Below are 25,634 nucleotides of genomic sequence, written 5' to 3'. Positions count from 1 at the left end.
CGCCCTGTTAAACTCAGTCCCCTTCCATGTGTGCTGACAGGGACCAGATACTTGGGGAAGGTCAATCATGATCTGAAAGGATGCTAATCCCACTCCAGAATGGCAGAGGAGAAATGTGTGGGAGTGTTTTCTTGGGCACATGATGGCTGGCTCTGAATGTCCGAAGCTGATATTTGAAGAAGGGTTTTGCTTTCACAGGGCGGCTCTGATCCAGGCGTGGGTTCGTGCCCCGTTTCCTACGTCTGTGACCTTGGGCAGGTTCACTCCCTCTGTACCCCATCCTCCTTGGCTTTAAAACAGGGACGGCGGCCCTGGCCTTTTCAGGATTGATGGTAGGCTAGCAATGGTTTGTGCAGGGTGCCGGCACATAGTAGGAGCTACACACACACACGCAGCGATTTCTCTGCTCCCCAAGACAGTCCCACGAAGTAGACAACTATTATCTTCATCTTACGGATGAAACTCCTGCCTCTCCAGGCTGGTTCAGGGGCCTCCTCTGGTGTTCAAGGTCCCTGAGCCTCCCTCTGTCCCGGCCTTGACCTTCCCCTGCGGTCAGTCCCCTGGTCTCCTGTCTCCCAAACAAAGCCTGCCTGGCGGGTCACTTAAACGGTCTCAGTAGGGAGATAATCTCTTTAAGGGAGAACCTCCCACTAAGGAAGGGACAGGACAGCCCGGCAGGCCTGGGTGGGGCGGGCGGCAGTGTGCTTTCCGGGCAACTTCCCGCCGGCGTAGGCCTGAGGCTGGGGGCTCATCTGCACGGGCCTCTCTGGGGTGTTCTGAAGCGTGAGTGCCTGGCCCGTCGCAGCCAGGGGGAGAGCCGATGAGGTTGCAGCAGCGCGGGGGCCCCACCGTGAGCTGGGAGGGCAGACGGGAGTGTGAGCTGTTAATTAACTAACCAGACGCTTCCAGGGAGTCCAGCCAGGGCATCGCTCCCAGGCAGTAAATCCGTGCCTGCCACTGGGCGCACGGCCACCGCGGGCTGAGCGGGCAGGGGAGGGGTCAGGCCGCCGGGCGCTGTCCCGGCCGGGCCTGTCTGCTCCAGGAATGATGGAGCCAGGGCAGGGCCGGTCCCGATCATGACGCGGGAAGGCATTGCTCCTGCTCAGCCCACAGCTCGTCCTCCAGCCCGTGACTTAGCCATCCCATCCCAGTTCAAGGTCAGCTGCTCCCAAACGCCCAAGACGCAGCGGGAGCCCTGTACGGCCCTTCCCCACCCCCACCCCCACCCCCGGCTGGCCCTGGTAAGCCAGCCTCCGTCCCACCGGTGAGGACGTGTGCCACTCTTCTGTTTGATCTGTCTGCCCAATGGACCACCAGCTCCGGGGGTCCTCGGGGTCCTCGGCGCCCGGGACAGCGGGCGGCACGTTGCAGATCATGCTGGAGTGACCAGGGAAGGGCTGGCCTACGTGGCTTCTGCTGTGGTGTGGAGCCAGGTGGGCCTGGTCAGTGGGGGGAGGCGCTGTCCCTTCCCCTGCCTGTCCCTGTCCGCTGCCCCGCCTTGGGGAAGTCTCCACCCAGTCCACTGGGGAGAAAGAGGCAAGAGCTAGGGAGGCTGACCGCAGAGACTGGTGCTCACGGCCCAGGCGCCCCGGCCCCGAGCCAAGCAGGGAAGCGTGTGGGGCCCTAACCAGCTTCCACGAACGAGGGCTGCGTACAACGAAGCCTGGAAGCCACAAGTGGGAAGTTTTGGTGTCTGCAGGGTGGGGCTCCGCCACAGGCTCTGGGGGAGGGCCCTTCCTGCCTCTTCCGGCCTGGCAGTCCTGGGGTTGTGGCCTCCAGTCTCCACCTCCCAGTCACACTCTCCCTGCGTGTCTGTCGGCATCCCTCCCCTCCTTATAAGGTCGTGGGGTTAGGGCCCCCCACCCCCCAACTACTGCACCGTGACCTCGTCCCAGCCGATCACATCTGCCAAGACCCCATGTCCAAAGAAAGTCACAGGTGTTGGGTAGATGTGCATTTTGGGGACCCTCGGTCTCCCCAGTACAGGCGTCATCAATACAAGGCAAGAAGAGAGCACAGAGCCCTGCTGTGTTGCCCCAAGTGCGGCCAGGCACACGTAGGAAGGAGGGAGCTGGTAGAAATGCAGTGTGTCAGGCCCTGGCCCGGCCTGTGGGTCAGCTCTGCCTGAACGAGCCCCCGGGAGGTCAGACTGCCCAGGAAGGAGCCTTCCAGGGCCTGACCCCACTTTCCCCGGTGTCTGGGTGGGAGCAGTCAGGCCCTGGGCACCTGTTTCAGGCCCAGCCTCTCAGATCCCAACAGGGATCACGGTGCCTAGTGCAGCGTTTGGCCCGGAGTGGGGTGAGCTCTCCCTGTGGCCTAAAGGCCCAGCCTGACCCGGGCCCCGGCCTGGCGCTGCCCCGCATGGGCCCATCTGGGCGTCAGGTCAGCTCTGCACAGCGTGCCTCTGAGCCCTTCCAGGTACCAAGAGTTCATGATAATGATGATGGAGGAGAGGAGGAGGGGAGGGGGAGAAGGAGGAGGGGGAGGAGGAGGAGGAGGGGGAGGGGGAGGAGGGGGAGGGGGAGGGGGGGGAGGGGGAGGGGGAGGGGGAGGAGGAGGGGGAGGGGGAGGGGGGGAGGGGGAGGAAGAGGAGGGGGAGGAAGAGGAAGGGGAGGAAGAGGAAGGGGAGGAGGGACGAGTGGGGGAAGAGGAAGAGGGGAGAAGGGGGAGGAGGAGGGGAGGAAGAAGAGGAAGGAGGGGGAGGAGGAAGGGGAGGAGAAGGGAGGAGGGGTGGAGGAGGGACAAGAGGGTGAGGAGGAGGGACAAGAGGGGCAGGAGGAAGGGGAGGAGGAGCAGAAGGGGGAGGAGGGGTGGAGGAGGGACAAGAGGGGGAAGAGGAAGGGGGAGGAGGGAGGAGGAGGGGAGGAAGAAGAGGGGGGAGGGGGAGGAGGATGGGGAGGAGGAGGAGGAAGGGGGAGGAGGGGTGGAGGAGGGACGGGGGGAGGAGGAGGGACAAGAGGGGAAGGAGGAAGGGGGAGGGGGAGGAGGGGGGGAGGAGGAGGGACAAGAGGGGGAGGAGGAAGGGGGAGGAAGGGGGAGGAGGGACAAGAGGGGGAGGAGGAAGGGGGAGGAGGGGGAGGAGGGACAAGAGGGGGAGGAGGAAGGGGGAAGGAGGGGGAGGAGGAGGCACAAGAGGGGGAGGAGGAAGGGGGAGGAGGGGGAGGAGGGGGGGAGGAGGAGGGAAAAGAGGGGGAGAAGGAAGGGGGAGGAGGGGGGAGGAGGGACAAGAGGGGGAGGAGGAAGGGGAGGAGGGGGAGGAGGGACAAGAGGGGGAGGAGGAAGGGGGAAGGAGGGGGAGGAGGAAGGGGGAGGAGGGGGAGGAGGGGTTGAGGAGGGACAAGAGGGGGAAGAGGAAGGGGGAGGAGGGGGAGGAGGCGGGGGGAGGAGGAAGGGGAGGAGGAGGAAAGGGGGAGGGGTGGAGGCGGGACAAGAGGGGGAGGAGGAAGGGGTGGGGAGGAGGAGGGTAGCTCCAGAGGCAGCATGGGGCAGGTGGCCCAGAACCGGCCCTTGACTGGCTCCAAAGCCTCACCAGCCAGGCGATCCTGGGCAGGTGGTGGACGTCCCCCGGGATGACAGGAACAGTGGACAGTAAGAGACAAGGAGGCAGGTGTGAGGGTGGAGATGGGCGTGAGGAGGCCAGGGAGGGGGTGGGGAGGCCGGTGTCGAACGCGCCTCGGAGCAGCAAGGTCCCCCTGGGCCAGATCGGCTGGGACCTGCCCGCCCCCTGCCGTGGGCACTCACGTCATGACCAGCGTCTCGTCTCCCGGCTCACTCAGGAGCCCGTCCACAAACACGGAGGTGCTGGTGAAGTTGTGCGTGCTCCAGGTGAGGCCCTCGTCCACACTGAACCTGCCAGGAGAAGGGGCGTCACCACCGCAGGCAGGCAGGCGGGAGCACTCCCTGGGGCCAGGCCCAGCTGGCCTGCTGGATCCAGCCCTGCCCGAGCCCAGGGGCCAGTGCTGCCCAGCCGAGGGGGCTGGGAGAAGAGGTCCGGGCCGCACCTGCACCCCTTCCCGGGGGCAGAGCAGCCGCCCACCGACACCAAGCAGCACCCGCATCTCCTTAGTAACACTACAGCTAAGGCGTTCTGGGCGTGCCTTCTGGGTACACTGCAGCTGCTTTTCAGCCCCTGGATTGCAGTTGTCTGGGCTTGGAGCATCCAGGTCAGCCCCCACCCCCACCCCTGGTGCCTGAGCCCAGCCCAGGCGTTGCCAGGCCAGGGACAGGGGTGTACTGCCTCCCAACTCATCATATCACGGTGCCACCGGCTTGCAATGCAGAAAGCTGTTTTTCAGACTAAAGTGATACTGGCTTCCGAGTCCGGAGTTCACACCTGTCCTCCTTTCCCCACAACTGCCCCTTAGATGTCAGAAGCCCATCCAAACCTGTTCTCACCTGGACACATGCTGCCGGCTTCCTTGCCTGGCCCTGCCTCCTCCACGGGACTAACTGTTGTTGATGCCTGAAAGTCACCTCCTCTGGGAAGCCCTCCTTGCTCCCCCAGGCCGGGATGGGGGCCTCCTCCGGGCCCCTAAGCCCCAAGTCTTCCTCTGCCCCGCCCCCCCCCCCCCTGCTGCGGACCCTACTGTGCTGCCATTCCCGGTTTCTTTGTGTCCCCAGGCCCAGCCGGGAGCAGCTCCCAGCTGGAGGAACCCCACCCACCCTGCAATGCCCCCTCCCCGAGCTGGGCCCCCATGGCATTACTTGAGGATCTTCAAGGGGATGGAGGTGTCCTTGATGGCTGCGATCACGCCGCCGTGGTCCAGGTAGAGGACGTGGTGCTCCTCCTCGAACACCTGCAGAGAGGCAGGCCACGCTCTGAGGGTGGGTCACTCTCTGGGGGCAGAGGTGTCCCCACGCAGCCCCAGGAAGCTGGCCCAGGGCTCCCCGTGTCCCCCGGCCCCCCCCCATGCTCTCCGGCACCCCCCAGACTCAGTGCGCGTGGCCTGAACGAACAAGCGTGGCAGTTTCTAGACCACTGACGCGAGAGATTAAGTTGCAGATAAACACGCAGGAAGCCGGCCCTCTGCAGGGAAAGCTCGCGCACCTGTATGGGGACCGCGTGAAGGCGGGAAAGAAATCAGGGAAGTCAGCAGAGCGTTTAGGACAAGTAAACCCCAATTTGACATTGAGACTCAGCACAAGGGACTCCTGGGTGGCTCAGTCAGCTAAGCGTCCGACTTCAGCTCAGGTCATGATCTCGCGGTCCGTGGGTTCTAGCCCTGTGTCGGGCTCTGTGCTGACAGCTCAGAGCCTGGAGTTTGCTTTGGATTCTGTGTCTCCCTCTGTCTCTGCCCCTCCCCTGCTCATTCTCTCTGTCTGTCTGTCTGTCTCTCTCTCAAAAACAAATGAAACATTAAAGAAAAATTTTTTTTTGAAAAAGACTCAGCTCAAATGCTGCCTCCTCCAGGAAGCCCTCCCTGAAGCCAGGCCGGGTGGGGAGTGCCTCTGGGCCCACAGCCTCAGCACCAACTACACTATTTGTCATTGTCTCCTCCAGCGAGGGAGCTCCGCCCAGGCAGGGCCTGCCTCTGAGTCATCTTTGTGGCCCTTGGGGCTCAGCTCAGAGCTGGGGGCGGAGCTTGTGTGGGGGATGGATGACCGAATGAATGAATGAATGAATGAATAAGAGAGTGAATGAATGAGTGGCCGCTATGTCTTCAGGTGACAAAAGGCCTAGCGCCCTGGACAGGGTTCACACAGGAGGAGATAACCCTGGTGGCCCTGGGATCGGGTCCCATTTCGCAGATGAGGAAGCTGAGGCCTGGGGTGGGGCGGTGCATGCCAGGACCTCACAGCAGGCAGGTGTGGGTGCTGAGTCAGGCCAGGTCGCAAAGGGCCTGCGCTAGATCTTCTGTGAGCACAGAATCCAAACGGCGAGCAAGGGTCTGGACGCCCCTGGCATCCCGTCCCGTCACTCACCCTGCACCTCTCCCAGAAGTGGCCCCATCACGGAGCCCACTCACCTCCCACCCCGTCGGCCGTCAGGACCTGTGGTTCTGTGGCGGGAGCGCAGGGAACTCGGGGGGAGTCGGGAAAGAGCCGGGACCCCCCACCCCTCCCCAGCCCCTCACCTGGGCCAGCCCGCTCCTCCGTGCCAGCTGCCCAGGGTCTCAGTGAGACCTTGGCGAGGGGGCTGGCCACGCCTCCCGCCCGCGCGTGCAGCTTGGGGGTTGGGGACGCTTCTCCTGGGCTGGGCGAGGGCAGGGCCGAGCCGGTGGTGTTACGACCCACTCAGTGCCCGGTGAGGCCGGAACAGGCGGGGCTCAGCCGGCCCCTCGGTCCCGCGGCTGCACCTGCTCTGACCTGGGCAGACAGACCCGGAAAACTTTCTGACTCGGGGAGGGAACGTTCTAGGACAATGAGCGCGTAGGAACGGGGGAACTGCCCAAAGAACATTGGACAGCGCCTTCTTCCTGCCCCTCCAACTTGAGTCTTTCCTCACGTGAAGGCTGGATTTTCCCAGACCCGGCAGGACGCGGTGGGGAGGATGCAGAGAAGATGCCCCACACGTCAGGAATGTAACATTTTGCCAGAACCTTCCAGTGGCCCGCCACGGCCTTTAGAATCCCACCCAAACCCTTTCATGGCCTCCAGGCCTCTGCAGGAGATGCCCCTGCCTACATTCTCCTGCCCCCACACATCAGCCACCCTGGCTGCCTTTCCCTGAACACACCACAGGCCCTTTGCACGTGCTGTCCCCCTGGTCTACGAAACCCTTCCCCAGATATTTTCACCTTCTCCACAGTCCTGCCGGTGTTTCCCATTGCTCATAGGAGTTCCTTAGGAAACACTCCGGCTTGAATAAAGAAGAAAGGCCCCTTGCAAGAAATGGTGGGAAGTTAGCAGATGAACCCCAGAGCCCACGCTCTCTCCCCTACTTCACGTCTGCAGCCGGAGGATGTCAGGCCAGGCAAAATGACCCAGAGAAGGGGAACCTACAGGGCCAGGCGTGGGTGAGCCCCTCCCTGCCGGTGACGGTTGCCACCCATCAGGGGCCTCTAGGACGCTGGCGGGCACCTTGCACGAGCGAGGCGGGCCAGGCGGGGGCCGGCTCCAAGCGCTCTGCCGAAACGTGGGCCAGCTTTTCCAGGAGAGCCCGGAGAGGGGGCTGGGTGTCACTGAACTAGTTTTTAAACACGTGTGCAGGTGGCGTGGGGGAGGGGGATGAGGACGGGCGCGGGGTGGTGGCCACGGTGGCCCCTGCTGTGCATCCAGGGTCCCGTTAGTGGCAGCCATGCTCAGAGGTCATCTTCCCAACTTCCAAAGAGGGGCCAGAGGTTCAGAGACACCCGGTGGCTTGTCTGGCGAATCCAGGGTAGACCCCGGGTCTCGGACCCAGCCCCCACCTTGACTCAGTCCACGGCCTCCTGTCTCCATGAGCGGGACACCCGCAGTGGAGGGCAGGCTGTTTTGTGTGCCACGAGGCTGTAGGCTGGAGTGGGGGCTCACAGCGCTAACTTGGGTGCTCCACGGACGTGCCCCTGCCGGGCGCCCTCCCTGGACTCACAGCCCCCGCCCCCCCCACAGGGGTCAGAGGAGTAGGTGCGCCTGCGGTCCTCAATCTTAACGGTGCTTGGGATAAGTGTGCTGCTGGAGGCCACATTAACAGAGGTAGAGTTTCCTGGATGAGGGAGGGGACGGTCTGCGGATTTTAGGATACCGTGCGGAAGAAACATTCATACTTTTCCACCCCAACTGTTCACTCATCCAGCAGATCCAGTGTTTCAGGTCTCCTCTGTTTGGGTGCTGGGGTCCAGGGGTAGGGAATACAGTCTGGGCCTGGGGAGAGACCCCAAGGAGGCAGGTCACCGTCACAGTGACACCCACTCAGACGCCCTCTCACTCGGTACTCAGCCTGCGTTCTGCCACCGCAGGGGTGGGTCCCGGGCAAGGTTTCTGGACGCATCTGGTGCAGGTCTGAGTCAGTGGGCGCTCCCGGGTGCAGGTGGCAGTGTGAGTGTCGCTTGGGCTAATCCGAGGGGGGCCGGGGCATCGTGGGGGGTGTGCAGGAGGTTCGAGAGAGTAGCGTGTCCGGGGGGCAGAGGCCCCTGAGCCGGGCTGGGCAGTGAGGGCACACGTGTCAGCAGCGGGCGGGACTTCCTCCAGCAGACGGAGGCGAGGCACCGGAGGCTTAGTCGGGGAGGCTTACGAGCAGGGTGATGGCGACACGTTTCCCTTTCGCAGCTTCCCGGGGGTGCTGGGGGGCGACGGACCAGAGGGGCAGAGGCCCAGCCCAGGAAAATGAATTCCCAAGCAGCCGGGCTCCTCCTCCAGGAGAGAGTGAGCTCCCCGTCTCGGGGAATATGCAAGGAGAAGCCAGCCTCCTCGCCAGCCTGAGCTGCCAGTCCCACGCCAAACGCATCTGTCTCCCCCAAGGCGCTGCTCCTGATGCTTTGAACTTGCAGAGGCCTCTGCCCGCGCGGCGGGAACCCTCACTCCTGCTCCACTGGGGGCCGGATTCACTTCTCTCCCGGCTGATGAGGCCGTGGAGCAGCAGCGTGTGGTGTGCAATGAAACCATCACGGGCGGGTCCTCAGAGCCTGACTGTCCCAGAGCGGGAGGCACTCGTAGGCCCACCCGCTGATGCATGTGCACACCCAGCCAGTGGCTCCTCCCTGGACGACATTCCCCGCGCCCCCCCACCCCCAAGATGGGGCGCCTCCCAGCTATCGCAGGGGACCCCCAGAGCGTCTCCATTCCCATCAGCCTGGGACTCTGCAAGAGGGGGCTCCAGGGTCCAACCCTCCCCAGTGGGGTCGCAGGGTTTGGAGCTCCCGGTGCTATGGTTCTCTGTGCCTTGATCAGCCCCCAGGCAGCAGGGCTGCGGGCGGGGGGGGGGGCAGGCGGTCTCTGGTCCCCATCTTCCCTGCCTCCCCACACCCCAGACTCGGAGGGCCCTCTTTGGACGTCTTCTGGTTGTTGTTTCGCTTTTCAACATCCTCGGGAACTTGTGCTTTGAAAAGGTTATGTCCGTTAAGCAGCTATACATGCCGTCATTTGTAATTCATATTCCGAGAGTTCTCTTCCCAGACGCATCTTAGTACATCCTTGACCACGTGCCTGCGCTGAGCAGTGCCCTCTGTGACTGTCACAGCCCGTCCCCCGCCGCCTCCCACCCCCACCGTGAACCCCAAGCCCAGAGGGTCTCTCCTCCTCCGCACACGTGGGCGCCCCCCCGCACCCCGCTGAGGCCAGAGCCCCTCCTGCCCCCGCTTCCCGCCCCCCCCCCCCACCGCTGCACCAGAATCAACATTCTCCCGTCCGATTCCCGCATTCCCAAGTGTGGAGTCTCAGCACATTGCCGAATGACAGTGGCCACCATGAATATCTCGCAGTCAGTTTCTATGAAATTTGAGCACCTTGTCTGTTTCACCCTAACGGGGTGCATGTTTCTGTAATAAATGGACGGAAGGTGACCTTTAAGAAAGTTTAGGCGTCTTTCACCAGTTTTGGTGAAATAGAAATATTATAACTAAGTCTCTTTTGCCCTTTTCAAAATTCCTTGTTTCTTGCATATTCTGAAAAATGTCAGGGCCTTGCACTCAGGCTGTAGGTAAACTGGGTACTTGGGGAGTAAAGCATTTGTCCCGAGTGTTACCTGGGGGACACGGTCTGGGAGGGTAGGTGCACACAGAAGTTCGGTGCATTTTCTTACGTGTTTAATGCAGGGACCGTCACTCCGTGGAGTCGGGTGGACCCGGTGAGGCCTTTTGTGCGGGAAGCAAACAGCTGGTGTAGAGGCACATAGGCCTCTCCCGGGCCGGAGCCTCGGCCCTGCACTGGGCCTCGTGGCTGCACTGCCCCTGCCCGGAGCCCCTGGGACCAGCAGCCCGCCCGCCCTCCCCGTCTCAGCTCTCCAGGCTGGGAATGTCAGCTCCAGGTAGGCCCTGCACAAGGGCACAGGGGAGCCCTGGCAGGTCCCACCATTTCCTGCATTACTGCTGCCTCGAACCCTCACCCTGGATGCCTCCCAGGCCCCCCCACCCAGCCCAGACTCAGCCAGGCTCCCCCAAACCTGCCCCTCCCCCATATTCGCCTTCTCTTCTACGTCTCTGCCGTCCGCCCAACAGCCGCCCCTGCCAGGAACCTGGAGATCACCCCCCATTCTTGGCCCCTGGGCTCCCAGAAGAGCTCAGCCCCAGGCCCCGAGACCCCACGTGGCTTCCTGCCTGGACCGCACCTCCAGCCCCGTCCCCAGCCTTTGTTCCACTGCTCAGACCCCCACGGCGACGGTCTGCCCGCGTGAAGGTGCGTGTCAGGTCTGTGACTTCCCAGCAATGGTCTGCGCAGCAGGTACAGCACCTGCTAAATGGAGCTCTGTGTCCAGCCGGTCAGGCTGGCTGGAAGGCCACTCCTCTGTGTGTCTCAGAACTCCTCTGGGGTGGGGGGCAGAGATCCGGCACATCGGGGGGGGGGCGCGTCTCCGTGGAATGGGGGTGGAATGTGCCAGGCCTCCGCATCCTTACCTGCCGCCAGGTGTGCCCACAGTCGGACGTGATGTACATTTCTTCCTTATACTCCACCAGCTGCGAGCCCAGGTTACCTGGTCCGGAACAGGGGCAAGGTCGTCCTTGGGGTCAGCCAGCCTTACCAAGGTCTGTGCCCGGACAAATCCCCCCGCGAGAGTTACGTGTGCCCCGGGTCTGCCTCTCTCACACCCAAAGCCACCCAAAGAGAGGGCGTGCCTCTCTCTGCACCCTCCCTACACTGGCCCGCCTGTGGAACCACTGTGCTTGGGCCCTGGGTCCTAGTCTGTGCAGTGAAGGATTCGCTTTGCCCAAAGCCAGCCAGCCTCAGAGCTCCGGCAGGGCCCGGGTGCAGGCGGGACCCAGGCACTCGCGGCGTCCAAGGGCTTGAGTGTACAAGAATACGTGTGGGCTGCCGATCAGGGACTGGCGAAAAGGACGTGCTCCAGGTGGGCCGGCATGGGGTCGGGGTGGCCCCCAAGCGGCTTTAAGCTGGGGCAGGGCACAGCTGGGTTTGCATCTGGAGACAGCCCCTCGGGGGGCTGGCTGCAGGGGCGACCAGAAGTCCGGCAGCGTGGGGCAGTACAGGTGAGAGGCACGGTAGGCACAGAGGAGGTGCTCATTAAATATCTGTTGAGTGGACGTTTGGAGGGTGGTGTGAAGGGGCCACCAAACCAACTGGGCCGCCAGGAGGTCCCCCTTGGCCGTGGTTCACGTGAGCCCAGTACCAGGCTGGCTGATGGGTCACCACCCTCAAGGCCCTCTACAGGCTCAGACTGAATCCTGGGGTGGTGCCACAGTGGGAAGACGCCCCGCTCAGCGTCCACGCCAGCCCCAGCTTACAGATGAGGAAACGGTCCGAATGGGCTCCCACGGAGGGAACAGTATCCACCTCACAAAGCACAGGTGCCAGGAAGGTCATGGTGGCCTCTGAGCTGAGCCCAACTGCCCCAGACAGTCCCCTGGGAAGGGCTGGAATGAACAGATGTTCCAATGAGCTGGAGCTGCCCGGCCTCCGCTCTGCCCCTGTGGTCTTGGCAGGGACCAGGGGTGACAGCCCCCTAGACGATGGGGACCTGAGGTGGTGCTGAAGCCCTTTTGGACTCCTGCCTGGAGCCCCAGAGGCCCTTGCCCTGGGTGACTCATACGTCACTCTCAATTTGCAGCATGATTTACGGGGCACTCTCGGGACTATCTCATCCAGAGTCAAGTACAGATGTCAGTGGAAAATTCCAAAGGGAATGGGTTGTCTTCAGATGAGTGAAAGTGAGTCCCAACCAGAGTGGTGAGGGGTTGTTTGCTTGCTATCTTTCCTGAGGTCCAACCAAGCACCAATGCATCCGTCCAACCATCCGCCCATCCATCATCCATCCATCTGTCCATCCGTCCATCATTGATCAATCAACGGATCGATCCATCCATCCATCCATCACCTGTCCATCCGTCCATCATCCATCCATCCCTCCACCCATCCATCCATTATCCATCCGTCCACCCATCCATCCATCATCCTGTCTGTCCATCCGTCCATCCATCATCCATCCACCCATCTGTCCATAATCCACCTGTCCATTCACCCATCCATCATCCCTCCATCCTCACATTTCTCTTCTTCACCAATTCCACTCACTCTTCCATTCCTGCACTTATTCGACAGCATTTCTGGCCACCTGCTGTCTGTCGAGCCTTGTGCAGAGCTGAGGGAGGTCCGAGAGGAATGAACCATGGCCCCTGCTCCCAGAGAGCTCTCAATCCAGCAGGGGAAGAAGCATGCCCTGCAACCGCAGGCAGAGCCAGGATATCTAGAAGCCCGAGGAATTGTAAGGGCAGACAGGGGACAGCTGATGGACCCAGGAAGGAAGGCCATCAGGAGGAGACTCCTGAAGGCAGTGACCCCCGAGCTGTGCCCAGAGAGACAAATGTGCTCTGCCCAAGGGAGGAGGAAAGGCCGTGCCAGGTGGAGGGGATGCCCGGTCTGCAGCGTGGAGGCGGTAAGGGGCAGGACGAGGGAGGGGCAGAGGGGCAGGTGCCGAACCCCGTGTCCTCCCCCGTCTGGCAAACGAACGGTGCTGAGAAATGGCCACGGGATGAGTGAAACGAGCCAGCTAGACAGATGAGCGGGATGACGGGGGTATTATCTCTGCTGCATTCCAGATGCCAATAGGCGCGCTGGGACGCACGCATCGCACACGGAGCCGCGGTGAATGTGGCCGTGTCAGCACTACTCAGCAGGCGAACCCCGGTCTGTAATTTCGGCTGTGCACGTGTCTGTCTTTCAAGGGACGCTGTCTGCTTTCCATGCTCCGTCTACCAGAGCTTGCAGGCTGCCAGTCACCTAACAGACACTGGGGACAAATAAAGGGACATTCACGGAATGTGTCCCCAGGCTGTCAGCGCAGAAGGGCCTGCAGAATCCCGGGGGCGGCGCCCTCATTGACTAAGAGTGAGGCAGGGAGGTCGGGAGGGAGGGAGGCTGCCTTGGGCCACCCTCCTCAGGCGTGGCCGGTTGGTTCCCGGTGACACACCTCCAGATCCTCACTGCTTTCTTGGGCAGCCAGGAAGCTCGTTCCGGGTTTTTGAGGCCTTTGAGCCACAGATACATTTAAAATTGTGCCTTTTGTATTTTGGTCAAGAATTTGGGGATTCAGCCAATCAGGACAGTGCTTTTGAGGGGCTGGGAGGCAGGAGTGCCCTGGGGGGTGTAAGGAGCCTGGGTTGGCTTCCTGAGTGACACCCAGCAACCTGGAGCTTCCTGGGAGGAGGGGGTGGGGAGTGACCTCTCAGCGCTGGTGCAGCGGTCAAGAGCTCAGTGCCTGGGTGGAGGAAAGGCCTGTCCAGGACAACTGCCAGTATGAAGAACATTCCCTCGTTTCCCCTTCTTTCCTATCAGTGGTACCCAGGGCTCCCACCCCCGTGGGAGCCGGCGGGAGCAGGCAGGGCTGTCCCAGCGCTGGGTGCCGGAGGGCACATAACCCTGCACATTACAAGGAAACTATGACGTCGGCCACTACCTGGCAATACACGTTCGAAACACATGCTTTCCATTTTGAAAGAACTCAAATAACCCTTATTTTAGGCCTTGTTCTATCAGTGCACTTGTACACATCCCCGAAGGAGGCTCTGGTTTACGGGTGTAGACAGGCATGTGCCCAGTCTACGCTTTGATTTTTTTCCTCATGTTAGTTGCATGGGTCTCTCTCCCCGACTAAACTAGAACCTTCTTCAGGGATCAATACATGTCAGCCATGACACAAATCATTCTCCCACCCATCATCCATCCATCCATCCATCCATCCATTTATCCATCCATCCATCCTTCCATCCATCCATCCATCCATCCATTTATCCATCCATCCAACCATCCATCCATCCATTTATCCATCCATCCATCCTTCCATCCATCCATCCATCCATCCATCCATCCATCCATTTATCCATCCATCCAACCATCCATCCATCCATTTATCCATCCATCCATCCATCCATCCATCCATCCATTTATCCATCCATCCATCCATCCATCCATCCATTTATCCATCCATCCATCCATCCATCCATCCATTTATCCATCCATCCATCCATCCATCCTTCCACCCACGCATGCATCCATCCATCCTTCTGTTGATCCACTCACCATTCTGTGATCAGTTCTATCTGGCCATCTAACTGTCCACTCTTTCCTCCATCCACCTATTCATTCACCTATCCTCCATGGCTCACCCATCCCATCCTTCAGTTGGCCATGCATCCATCCATCCATCCATTTTCCCACACAGCAGCACGTATCTCGTGCCCACTGTGGGCCACGCGTTCACCCCCTGGGCCATGCCATGATTGCTGAGCTTCCTGGAGACACTGCCCCCTGCTCCCAACAGTCACACCAAGGACCCAGGCCCATGGCCATCCAGGTCTACCCTTGAGAGCGTCCCTCAGGCAGTGATGGCTCCTCCTACCTGCGCCCATGATGAGGCCCGGGGCAGTGTCTTTGGTGTGCACGGTGCCCGACACGTAGGGGTTGTCTGCCCATCGCAGGTGCAGGTGGAGGTGGCAGTCCGGCTGTAAGGGAGGGAAGGGAGCCAAAGTCAGCAGTTGGGTGGGAGAAGTGTTCCGAGGAAAGGTAGGATTGAGGTTTATCAGGTGGGAAGGCAGGACCAGGAGCACCTCAGAGGAGGGGATGGAGGGCAGGAAGGAGGCTCTGTGGCTGATCAGGGGGTGGAGACCAGCAGGTCCGGGTTGACCCGGCTTGTGGATGAAGCCAGTCAGGCTTCTCCAGGGGAGGGTTCTCCCAGCACGAGAGCACTCCCAACATACAGTGGGCATTCCCACGTGTGGTGCCAGGTCATGGAATGTGACTCCTGGAGCCTGCTCAGCCCATGGCCACATCCATCCATCCATCCATCCACCCATCCATCCATCCATCCTCCATCCATCTATCCATCCATCCATCCATCCATCTGTCCATCCACCATCTATCTAGCCGTCCATCCATCCATCCATCCATCCTCCATCCATCTATCCATCTGTCCACCCATCCATCTACCCATCCATCCATCCATCCACCCATCCATCCATCCATCCATCCCCACCCACATCCATCCATCCATCTATCCAAACACCCATCCACCATCCATCCATTCATCCATCCATCCATCATCTGTCCATCTGTCCATCACCCACCATCCATCCATCCCCACCCACATCCATCCATCCACCCATCCATTCATTCATCTGTCCATCCACCATCTATCTATCCATCCATCCATCCTCCATCCATCTATCCATCTGTCCATCCACCATCTATCCATCCATCCATCCATCCATCCGTCCATCCACTATCTATCCATCCAGCCACCCATCCATCCATCCCCACCCACATCCATCCATCCATCCATCCATCCATCCCTTCATCCATCCATCCATCCATCCACCCACCCATCCATCCATTCATCCATCCATCCATCCACCCATCCACCCATACACCATCCATCCATCATCTGTCCATCTGTCCATCATTCATCCATCCACCCATCCATCCATTCATCTGTCCATCCACCACCATCCATCCATCCATCTATCCATCCAACCATCCATCCATCCATCCATCCATCCATCCAGAGCCACAGTAGCCCAGGCACAAGATAATGGCTGTAACACACCCTCAGCCCTGTGCCTTCTGTGAAGAGCCCACTGGCAAGCATCAGTGGGCACCCTGAGGGCGGCCCTGGGGGGTGCCCTGGCTGGAGGGGCAGGAAAACCCGTTGTAATAATAATTTCAGTGGCAACTCCCATCGGCTGACAGCTGCCTCTGTGCCAGCACCGAGCTCAGCACCACATGAGGTGTGGGTCACTGACACTCTCCACATCCCCCACTCCCATCCCCATTTCACCAGTGGGGAAACTGAGGCAGAGAGCATTTAAGCAACACACCCAAGGGCAGTGGTGGAGCTGGGGCGACGACCCAGGCTGCTTGGACCAGTGTCCACACTCTGAGCCTGCATTGTCTACCCAGGGTCACTGGGAGGCCAGGAGCCTCCCAGAAGTAGGAGCAGGAACAGACCCCTTACCCTCTCCTGTCTCCTGGCCGCCTGCACCCCAGCTCACCCCTGGGCGGGACTGGGGGTCCAGGGAGAACAGACGAGCCAAGAAGGATATGCTCCGTGGACTGTGGCCTCCCTGAGTCTCCCCAGGCCACAGAGGCTCAAGGCCGCACTCTTGCCCACAGCCCTCTGGCAGCCCCATGACAGAATACAGAGCCACAGGACAAGGTCCCAGGTCTCTGCATAGCACCCTCCAGGGCGCCAGAGGCTGCAACGGGCAGTGACTTAGCCACGCACCAGGGGTTGCCTGCACAGAGGCCTCCGACATCAGTTTCCTCTCATCCCTCTCGAAGGCTGAGAGGTGACAGGGTCTGGGGTCTAGCCGGCTGAGCCGACCTTGACACACAGGAGACGGAGGAGGAGGGCCACCAGAGCTCCCATCACACATCAGACCTCAAATGGGTTCTTGGGTTAAAGACTCGGGCGGCAACCTTCCTGGAGTCCCCAGTTTGGGCATTCCACAGGCCTGGAATACGTGGGACCACAGGAGGGGCTGTGTTTTGAATCCTTGTACCCCCTGAAAGCTGTGTGACTCTGGAAAAAGTGCTCAGTGTCTCTGAGTCTCCCTTTCTCTACTTCACAGGATTACTGGATTAACACAGCACAGCTTTTGGAGAGAACGTCGGGGTCCAGCTCTCCCCCTGGACAAGGTTTTGCTTAATTGCTTACTTATAAGAAAAGTAATCGTTTCTTTGGCCTTCTTTACTTCCTAGAAAAATCTCCAGTTTAGAAATACCGCGGAACTGAGCACTCAGGGATCCAAATTCTAATTTAGACACCGCTAATTGGGACTACATCACCCCACCTGCTGACCTCTGTCTGAGATGCTTCGTCTCATCCTTGTATGTTTTGGGGCACTTTCTTCTGGCCACGGACTGAGCACATTTTAGATTATCCTAAGTTAAAAGTGAAACGCCAACCCGGGTCAGGCGGCACCAGGTGGCAGCCCCAGGGCCCGGTTCAGTTGGGACCAGGCTCCCTCTTTGCTGGGCCCTTAAAGATGTGTGAGCTGTGCCACAGGCAGCGTGATCATTCGTGTGAGATGCCCAGGCCAGGGGGTCTATGGAGACAGGAAGCAGACCAGCGGCGGCCAGGGGCTGGGCTTGGGCTGGGCGGCGAGGGGTGGGGACCGGGTCCTCTCTGGGGCGACATTGCTCTAGAACGGGCTGTGGTGACGGCCGCACGTCTCTGTGAGTAGACAGAAAACCCCTGACCCGTGTACTTTAAGTGGGTGAGCCGTATGGTGTGTGAGTCATTTGTCCCCAAAGCAAAGAGAAAGGTGACGAGTTGAGCGCGGGCCCCTCCCCTCTGCAGAAGTCCACTTTGGTATCGGATCTGGTGCTGGCGTCCCTCCTGACGGAGACCCGGGGGCCCGCGCTGAAGGTGAGCGCGAGTCAGAGTCAGTGGAGGAGAGCCCCGTGCCGTCCAGGAGCGCGGGGGATGGGTCGAACAGACGAACCCGCCCCCCTCACACCAGTGTGCTAAGACTTTCCCAGTTCGGGTTTCCCCCTGACTCCTTGTGCTTGAAGAGCAGACTGGTGAGGGGTTATGGTGAGACCGCTCAGTTCTCTCCCCCTCCCCATCTGGTGACCAGACACACGGGGCAGGGACATTCCTGCGACGTCTGCAGGCAGGGCGGCTCCCAGGGGGAGAAGAGCGTTCTAAGTCAGAAGAAAAAGGTGTTTTCAACGTCACTCATCATCAGGGAAGGACAAATCAAAACCACACTGAGATACCACCTCGCACCGGTCAGAACGGCTAACATGAACAACTCAGGCAACAACAGATGTTGGCGAGGAAGCGGAGAGAGGGGATCTCTTGCACTGCTGGTGGGAATGCAAGCTGGTGCAGCTGCTCTGGAAAACAGTACGGAGGCTCCTCAAAAAACTAAAAACAGAACTACCCTACGACCCAGCAAGTGCACTACTAGGCATTTATCCACGGGACACAGGCGGGCTGTTTCGAAGGGACACATGCACCCCCATGTTGATAGCAGCACTATCGACAGTAGCCAAACTACGGAAAGAGCCCAAATGTCCGTCGATGGATGAACGGATAAAGAAGATGTGGTACAGATATACAATGGAGTATTACTCAGCAGTCAAAAAGAATGAAATCTTGCCATTTGCAGCTACGTGCATGGAACCGGAGGGTATTATGCTCAGTGAAATTAGAGAAAGACAAATGTCATATGACTTCACTCATGTGGAGACTTTAAGAGACAAAACAGATGAACATAAGGGAAGGGAAGCAAAAATAATCTAAAAACAGGGAGGGGGACAAAACAGAAGAGACCCATAAACATGGAGAACAAACTGAGGGTTACGGGAGGGGTTGGGGGAGGGGGAGGGGCTAAATCTGCGAGGGGCACCGAAGAGGGCACTTGTGGGGATGGGCACTGGGCGATATACGTAGGGGATGAATCGTTGGGTTCTGCTCCTGAAATCATTATTGCACTATATGCTAACCGGGATGTAACGTAAAAAGAAATAATACTACTACTAATAAAATTAAATTTATTTAAAAAAAATTTTTTTTTCAACATTTTTTATTTATTTTTGGGACAGAGAGAGACAGAGCATGAACGGGGGAGGGGCAGAGAGAGAGGGAGACACAGAATCAGAAACAGGCTCCAGGCTCCTAGCCATCAGCCCAGAGCCCGACGCGGGGCTCGAACTCACGGACCGCGAGATCGTGACCTGGCTGAAGTCGGACGCTTAACCGACTGCGCCACCCAGGCGCCCCAATAAAATTAAATTTAAAAAAAGAAGAAGAAAAAGGAGCCTCACCAGGGACGTGGCAGAGAAGGGGAAGTAGCCCGAGGTTCCCCGGTGGGCCAGGAGGGCCTCCCCGGGCTGCCACCAGGCCTGCCCACGTCCCCCGAGGCACTGTGCACACAATATCACCATGCTCAGGGAGCAGAGCACGACGGCAGAGGCACCGTCTCGGAGAAGCCGGCTGCCTCTCCCTCCCGCCCGCCAGCGGACCACCCTGGAGGCTGGGTACTTGTCTGGGCCTAAAGGGGGACACTCCTCAGGGTGTTAGGAGCACTCCGTGCGGTCAGCTGTGGCCCACAGGATGCTGGCAGGTGCAGGCAGAGCTGGGGTCCCCTTCGGAGCCCCGGAGGGCCTGCTGACGAATGTCTTTCAGCCGGTCCTGGAGCTGCTGTGTGTGTGGGGGGCTCTGCTCGTGTCCGACAGCTTGAGACAAGGCCTTACGACAGCCCTCCAGCCGCGTCTGGACTGAGCTGATGGAGGGTTGGGTGGGCGGGGTGAGGCAGAACCGTGGGGGGCCGACCCCGGGGCGCTCAGACACCCTGAGGTCAGAGAGGGGCCGGGGCGGGAGACTCCAAGGGGAGGCTGGTGTCACAGGAGTCCCGTTCTGCTGAATGTCCCGTCCTGGGGGAGGTGGGCCCGGGTGCCCGCGGGGGCTTGGGTGGGTGTGAGGCGGGCCCCGCAGGGAGGCCCATGGGGACCCCCGGCTCCCCATCCTCAGCGCCTTTCGTGACTCAGCCCCAGGTCTGAGAAGGGCTGCAAACCTACTGGGCTTTCATTCTGAATTAAGGTGTGAACAGATTCAAAACTCCTCCAAATAGACGTTCTCTGGAAACAGATCTGATCGTGCCATCCCTCTGCGTAAGGCGTCCCCGTCCCGGCAGGGAATCCTTCCCCGCGGAGCCCTGGGATGGCCCCGGGGCGGGGGGGGGGGGGAGGGCTAGTGACCCAGAGTTAGGACAAATCAGACATGGGTCAGGGTCCGTATGATGACTCTTTCACGGCATCTACGCTAAGATTGTCAGGGAAAATGCCCGATTACTGCTATTTCTGGGTGATACGGTTATGGCTGTTCCTCATCCCTCTGTTCACACATCTCATGAAGGTGATCTCCTGGCCACGCTGTGCAGCCGCAGACGAGACTCTATTCTTGGCAAAAACTTGCTTTGACGGATTCATATGGCTTAACTGTGCTGACGATGACAACACAGAAATGAGCCCTTCACGGCAATCCTGTCTCAGAAGGGTTTGCACAAGCTGCAGGGAATGCATCTTCCACACGGGTCCCAGGGGCTATTCTGCTCCCGTGCCAGCGGGGAGGGCGTCGTCGGGGGCTGAGCGCAGGAGGTGAAGGGCAGCCCAGGCCTGGGCTCACGGGACGTCCCCGCCAGGCTGAAGCTGCTGCCCCGGGGGACCTCGGGAGTCAGCGTCCCCAGGTAGAGGAAGGAACCGATTCTGCCTGGGCTGTGTCCACACGGTGGCCGGTGGGGCGGGGGCCTACCATATTCAGAGGCCCTGCAGAGATCTGGACAGGATGTGTTTGGGGTGTTCTGTCTTCTAAACAGAACAGGGGCGCCAGGGTGGCTCAGTCGGTTTGAGCGTCTGACTCTTGATTTCAGCTCAGGTCATGATCCCAGGGTCATGGGATAGAGCCCCGCAGTGCTGGGGGCTCTGTGCTGAATACGGAGCCTTCTTAAGATTCCTTCTCTCTTTCTCCGTCTTTCTCTCTCTCTGCGCCTCTGCTCCTCTCCCCTGCTTATGCTCTCTCTCTCTCTTTAAAAAATAATAATCATCAAACACCCAGAAATGCACCTTACACATAGTAGGTACTCGTGTATCTTTGTTGAAAGAATATTCTTATAAAATAGACACTGTCATTCTTTCTGTGCAGAGAGGACAGAGCTACAGAAGGTCTCGGGCACCCCCAGAGCGCAGTCCCTACCTGCAAAAGACCTACAGTCAGGGCCAGGGGAAGACAGAGGAGCAAGTATGCCCAGTGGAGGCTTCTCAGTGGAGGGAGTATCCGGGCAGGGTTTTCAAGTGTCAATAGGGCTTGCTGGACGAAGAAAAGGAAGAAGGCATTCCAGGCTACAGGACGGCGTGGGAAGGGGGGCAGTCCGAAAGGATGGGATGTGCTCTGCCTCTCCAGCCTGCTCCCCATCAGAGACCATGCATTGTTCTCTCTCGTCCTCCCCACGAGGCCCAGGCACCGATTTTTATCATCTTGTTTCCTTTTTCAACAGAGGCACCGACTGACAGAGGCACCTGGCCGGAGGCTGCAGCCCTGTGCTGCTCTAACTCCAGACCACCCTGCACTCCCCTGCTGGGGAAGGCCTGGGTGCTGGTGGCGGTGGTGAGCTCCCCAGGGAGCGAGGAGAGGCAAGTCTGCCGGGTGCCGAGCAGCCTGTCTCTCAGGCCAGGCCCCCGTAGCACACCATCTGTCCAGCCTCACAGACACGGGCCTGTGTGCTGCCCGCATCTCCCGGTGGCCAAGCGGGACAGCCTCCGCTGGTATTCACGGGACGGGCACCCCTGGGATAGCAGGACCGGCCTGGAGCTCACGACATCTGGGCGGTGGCCCCGGCCCACCCCCACCGGGGGTGCGCTCCCTGGTCCTACGTGCCAGCCTGTCTACTCAGCAGGTGTCTGCTCACTTTCCTGCACCTCGGCCACGGGCATGAGAGTGTGCCGGGGCCGGTCCCGGGAGGAGGAGGCCAGATACAGGGAGCAGACCACCCCTGAAATCAACCAACCCCCACATTTGTGAGGGGGCCCTGCCAAGGTGCACAGAGCGCGTGGCTGAGCCCAGCCCGGAGCTGAAGAATGCAGGATTGTCGCTGGCCACTTGTTACGCAGCCGTGTGGCACTAAGTGCTGACTGATGCATCTTCCCTCTCCGACCTCCAGCTAAGCCTCCAGTAAAGCAAGGGGCTCCCCTGGCCCCTCTCCGTGACGCCCAGAGAAGCCCGTGGTTCCCGTCTCTCAGACGGGGTCCTCCCCGGGACGCCCAGGGCCCCTTCAGAGACGACTTGTGCCCACCCCGGGGAGGGTGTGGGACGGGAGGGGGACTCACAGGCTCACAGTTGGTTGGTTTTCCGTTCATGTCCGTGCTGGGTGGCCTCAAGCGGTCCCAGTCGCGGCCCTTGTTGTAGGTTATAAGTGTCACCACCTTCCCATTGGTTTTTTGGTTTGCCAGGAAGACTCCTTTCACCCCTCGGACCTGGGACAGCAAAACGAGAAAAGTCATGAACACCTGCCCGGAGCCCTCTGACAACAGAGCGTCCACCGTGAGCCAGCCTCTCGCCGAGAGCTCTGCCCGCGGGGCCTCACTTCTCACCCAGAGCTGAGGCTGACCGGGCACGCTCCGGAGGTGAGGGCGGCCCAGCTTCGTGGCCCGAGCTTCGACCGGAAGCCAGTTCTGTCCGACCCCAAAGCCTGGCTGCTTCCCAGACTCGGACACCAGCCATCAGACAGTGAGCAGAGCTTGGGTCCTACCATGCCTGTGTGTTACTGTCACCCCATCTCCACCCCAGAGCTCCTGATTCGGAGCCCCTGCCTCTCTCCCACTGGACCCGCAGGGCCTGGGCCAATGCCCCTGCTGTGGGCATTCCCCCAGCCTCCCTCTGCTCAGCCCCACACGGAAATGCCAGGGAGTGAGGACGGGGGTCTGTGCTCAGCCCTCCCGCCCCGGCCAGGGGCTCCAGTCCCCTTGTCCCCTTTCTGAGAGTCTCCAGAGAGCCCATGCACTGGCCCAGATACACCCAACAGTCAGCTACTGATTTGGCCCATAAGGAAGGTCAAATATCAGTAATCGCCTACAGTCAGCCTCCTGGCCGCACAGAGACGGCCTCTCCCCAAAAGTTCCTTGCACACGGGGTCTCGGCCCATGGCTATAGAGACCCCCACACCCCAGCCCTGCGAGGTTCCTTGGAGCCTCCCGTGTGCCTGGGGCTGTTTCTGCCCATACGTGTGCAGGACATCCGTCTTTCTCAAGGCAAGCCTGAGAAAACGGAGCCTCGGGGAGGCCGAGGAATACACTTATGTTGCAGTCACGACACACAGTTAGTGCGCGTCTTGTCTGTGGCGGGAGCTCGGTGTGAACCCCCCACAATCCCCAGGGTCGGCGCTCCCCCACCCCAGCGCACAGGCCTGCCAGGTGCCCCACGCGTGGGGAGGACACAGGAGGAACGACAGACGAGCGAGTGGCGGATGCACCTCCCGCCCCTGCTGTGAGAGCGACACAGGCTGAGGGGCTCGAAATAACTTCATCAGGTCTCGGTTGTGGAGGTCGGAAGTCCAACACACGTCTCCCTGGGCTAACGTCAAGGTGGCGGTGTGGCCGGGCTGGCTCCTCCCGGAGGCTCCGGGTGAGAATCCAGAATCGTGTCCGGGCTTTTCCCGCTTCCGGACGTCCCTGCTCTCCGCCTCCAGAGCTGGCGGTGCGGCGTCCCTGCGGCCTGCGCCCACGATCACACGGGTCTCTCTGACCCTCCTCTTCCGTGCCCCCTTTTTGGGGACCCTTGTGATCGCAGCCCCACCAACCTTAACTGCCCCTGTGCCTTGCGCGTCTGCTGCTCGTGGCGGGACGGGTGTCCGGCCCTCGTTCCACAGACGAAGCTTCGGGGCCGGCCCTCCTGCAGCAGGGGCCCAGGGCGTGCGGACCACAGCCCCTTCTCCCGCACACGGTGCCGGCTCTCTGCCTCCCGGAGGCCCAGTGCTGCGTGCAGAGGCCTCCCCCAACACCCTGAGGGCAGATCGCACGCGGACCTGGCCAGCACTGGCTTGCTTCATTCTGGAATCTCTCTGTCCTATCCGCTGGTCTCCACGAGAATGCATAGCAGTAAACAGCACGGAAACCTCATGTCCCCGAGACGGCAGATGGCAGGGACGGGCCGGGCCCGCCCCAGGCTGGGTCCGAGCAGACCAGCACCGGCTCCCAAAAGCGACGTGTCCACACCTGCGCCCTCTTCCGGGAACGACTCACTCCTGGGGTGGCTGTAAGGACCCACCACAAACAGGGGGGCTTAACCTAACGGAAATCTGTTCCCCCACTGTCTGGAAGCCGGAAGCCCAAAACCGAGGTGTGGGAGGGGCTGCGCTCCCTCCAGAGCCTCCAGGGGAGGACCCTCCCTTGTCCCTTCCAGCTTCTGGTGGCTCCCGGTGCCCCGGGCTTGTGTCCACATCTCTTCAACCTCTTCCCTGTCTTCACGTTGTCGCCTTTCTGGGCCCGTATCTCCTCTTCTGTCCCCAAAGGACATTCGTCACCGGATCTGGGGCCCAGCTGGACAATCCAGTGTGGTCTCGTCTCAAGGGCCTTCACTCAATGACAGCCGCAAAGACGCCTTTTCTAGATGGGGTCTCGGTCACACGTTCCGGGGACTGACATGGCCATATAGTTTTGGGGTCCCCATTCAGCCCGCTACAAATGGCTGCCCCCCCAACTATGGGCAGGGCTCTTCAGGGACAGGGACAAGCCTGGGATCCCCCGTTCCTAGCCCAGCACAGAGACACCTTGGGACGGGACAGGCCGTGGAGCGTGCCCCTGTCTGTGGCCCCCTGGCCCTGGTCGCCCTCCCCCTGCCACTGTCACTCGTGTTGTCTCCCCCAGCCGGCTGGGATGTGCAGCAGCTGTGAAGACGCCTTGCAGAACCGGGTCTGGGGGGAGCCCAGCGGCCTCCCCGGAGGCTCTGCAGGGGAGGGGCCTGGGGGGGGCGCTCCTACAAGTAGCTTCTAGCAAATGGCAGTGGGCCTGGGCTGTGTTCCTCTGAGTCCTCTAGCGGGGATGTGAACCCTGACGAATGATTACAGTCATTACTTTCTCGGGGAAAATGGTCCCGTGCTGTTTGCTAACAGCTCAGAGGTGAATGCTGAGCCTTGGGTCTCTCTGGGAGGCCGCTTCCCAGGCCGAGAAACCCCACTGCCTGCCCCAGGCTCCCGCTGGCTCGCTGGCTCGCAGCGGGGACGCCCTCAGCCCTGCAGGCCTGGCAGGCCCACCGTCCAGCAGTTACTGTAATTGGGGCACTTTCTCACGGGCGGGGGCTCCCCGAGGCCAAGGAAAGGAGGGAGAGCGAGAAGGTGAAAGACGGAGCAAGGGCGTGCTAGCCAGGAGTTTGGGGCCAAGCGTGGGGTGGACAGGCCCGGGCTGGTTCCGGATTCCTTGCTGATTCCCGGGTCTGTGCGGGCAGGTCGCTGACCTTCTCTGAGCTTCGGGCTCCTGACCTGGAAATGGGCTGAGTGGCCCCCTGCCCAGCTCCGGTGTGGACTAGAGCAGAGGAGGGGACCGGCCGTGAGAGGCCGTCCAGGCGGGGAACAGCGTGACTGACGTCTGTGGCATCCAGGCACAGAATGAGATAGTGCAGGGTTGAGGCCCCCCGCGTGGGAGCCAGGAGCCCCCGCTCAGAGCCTCCGAGCGGCCTCGGTGTCAGGGGACAGCAAGTGCAGGGGGAGACAGCTGAGGAGAGACCCCAGGCAGTGCACAGGGGGAGAGGCAGGGAGGCGGGGACGCTCGGGGGCTGAGACGGAGGAGGCGTCCCAGGATCTGTCCCTCAGGCCAAACCCCGCCCTGCATGGGCGCATGCCGGGAATGGCTTTACAGGCGGCCTGCGATTGCGTCCGCGATGAGAACCACGAACGCTGTTCCCCAATCAGCAAAATATCCCTCCCCAAAGCATCCTTCTTCTCTGTTAGTAGACCTGTATTACAAGGAAGTCATACCCCATTTTTGGATTTGTAATTTCATCAGAAAGAGTAAGTCTGTCTCCTGCTCTAAACGCACCTACGTAGCATCTTCCTGGC

At 60.6% G+C, this 25,634-nt stretch overlaps 1 protein-coding gene across 2 annotated transcripts in view; it reads right to left on the bottom strand.

Moving 5' to 3' along the window:
• Positions 1 to 25,634, bottom strand: part of SORCS2 (sortilin related VPS10 domain containing receptor 2) — a 448,567-nt gene that overhangs the window by 29,638 nt on the left and 393,295 nt on the right. For both annotated transcript variants that reach the window (XM_043573043.1, XM_043573044.1), the window contains exons 10-14: positions 21,913 to 22,059; positions 14,423 to 14,525; positions 10,470 to 10,546; positions 4,705 to 4,796; positions 3,742 to 3,849 (exon numbers count right to left, since the gene is read on the bottom strand). In XM_043573043.1, the coding sequence (XP_043428978.1) occupies positions 3,742 to 3,849; positions 4,705 to 4,796; positions 10,470 to 10,546; positions 14,423 to 14,525; positions 21,913 to 22,059 (527 nt within the window). The remainder of the gene's footprint in view (positions 1 to 3,741; positions 3,850 to 4,704; positions 4,797 to 10,469; positions 10,547 to 14,422; positions 14,526 to 21,912; positions 22,060 to 25,634) is intronic.

This window comes from Prionailurus bengalensis, chromosome B1 (genome assembly GCF_016509475.1).
Source record: "Prionailurus bengalensis isolate Pbe53 chromosome B1, Fcat_Pben_1.1_paternal_pri, whole genome shotgun sequence".
NCBI lineage: Eukaryota > Metazoa > Chordata > Mammalia > Carnivora > Felidae > Prionailurus > Prionailurus bengalensis.
Note: the sequence above shows the minus strand (reverse complement) of the source record. Positions and strands in the feature narration are given on the sequence as shown.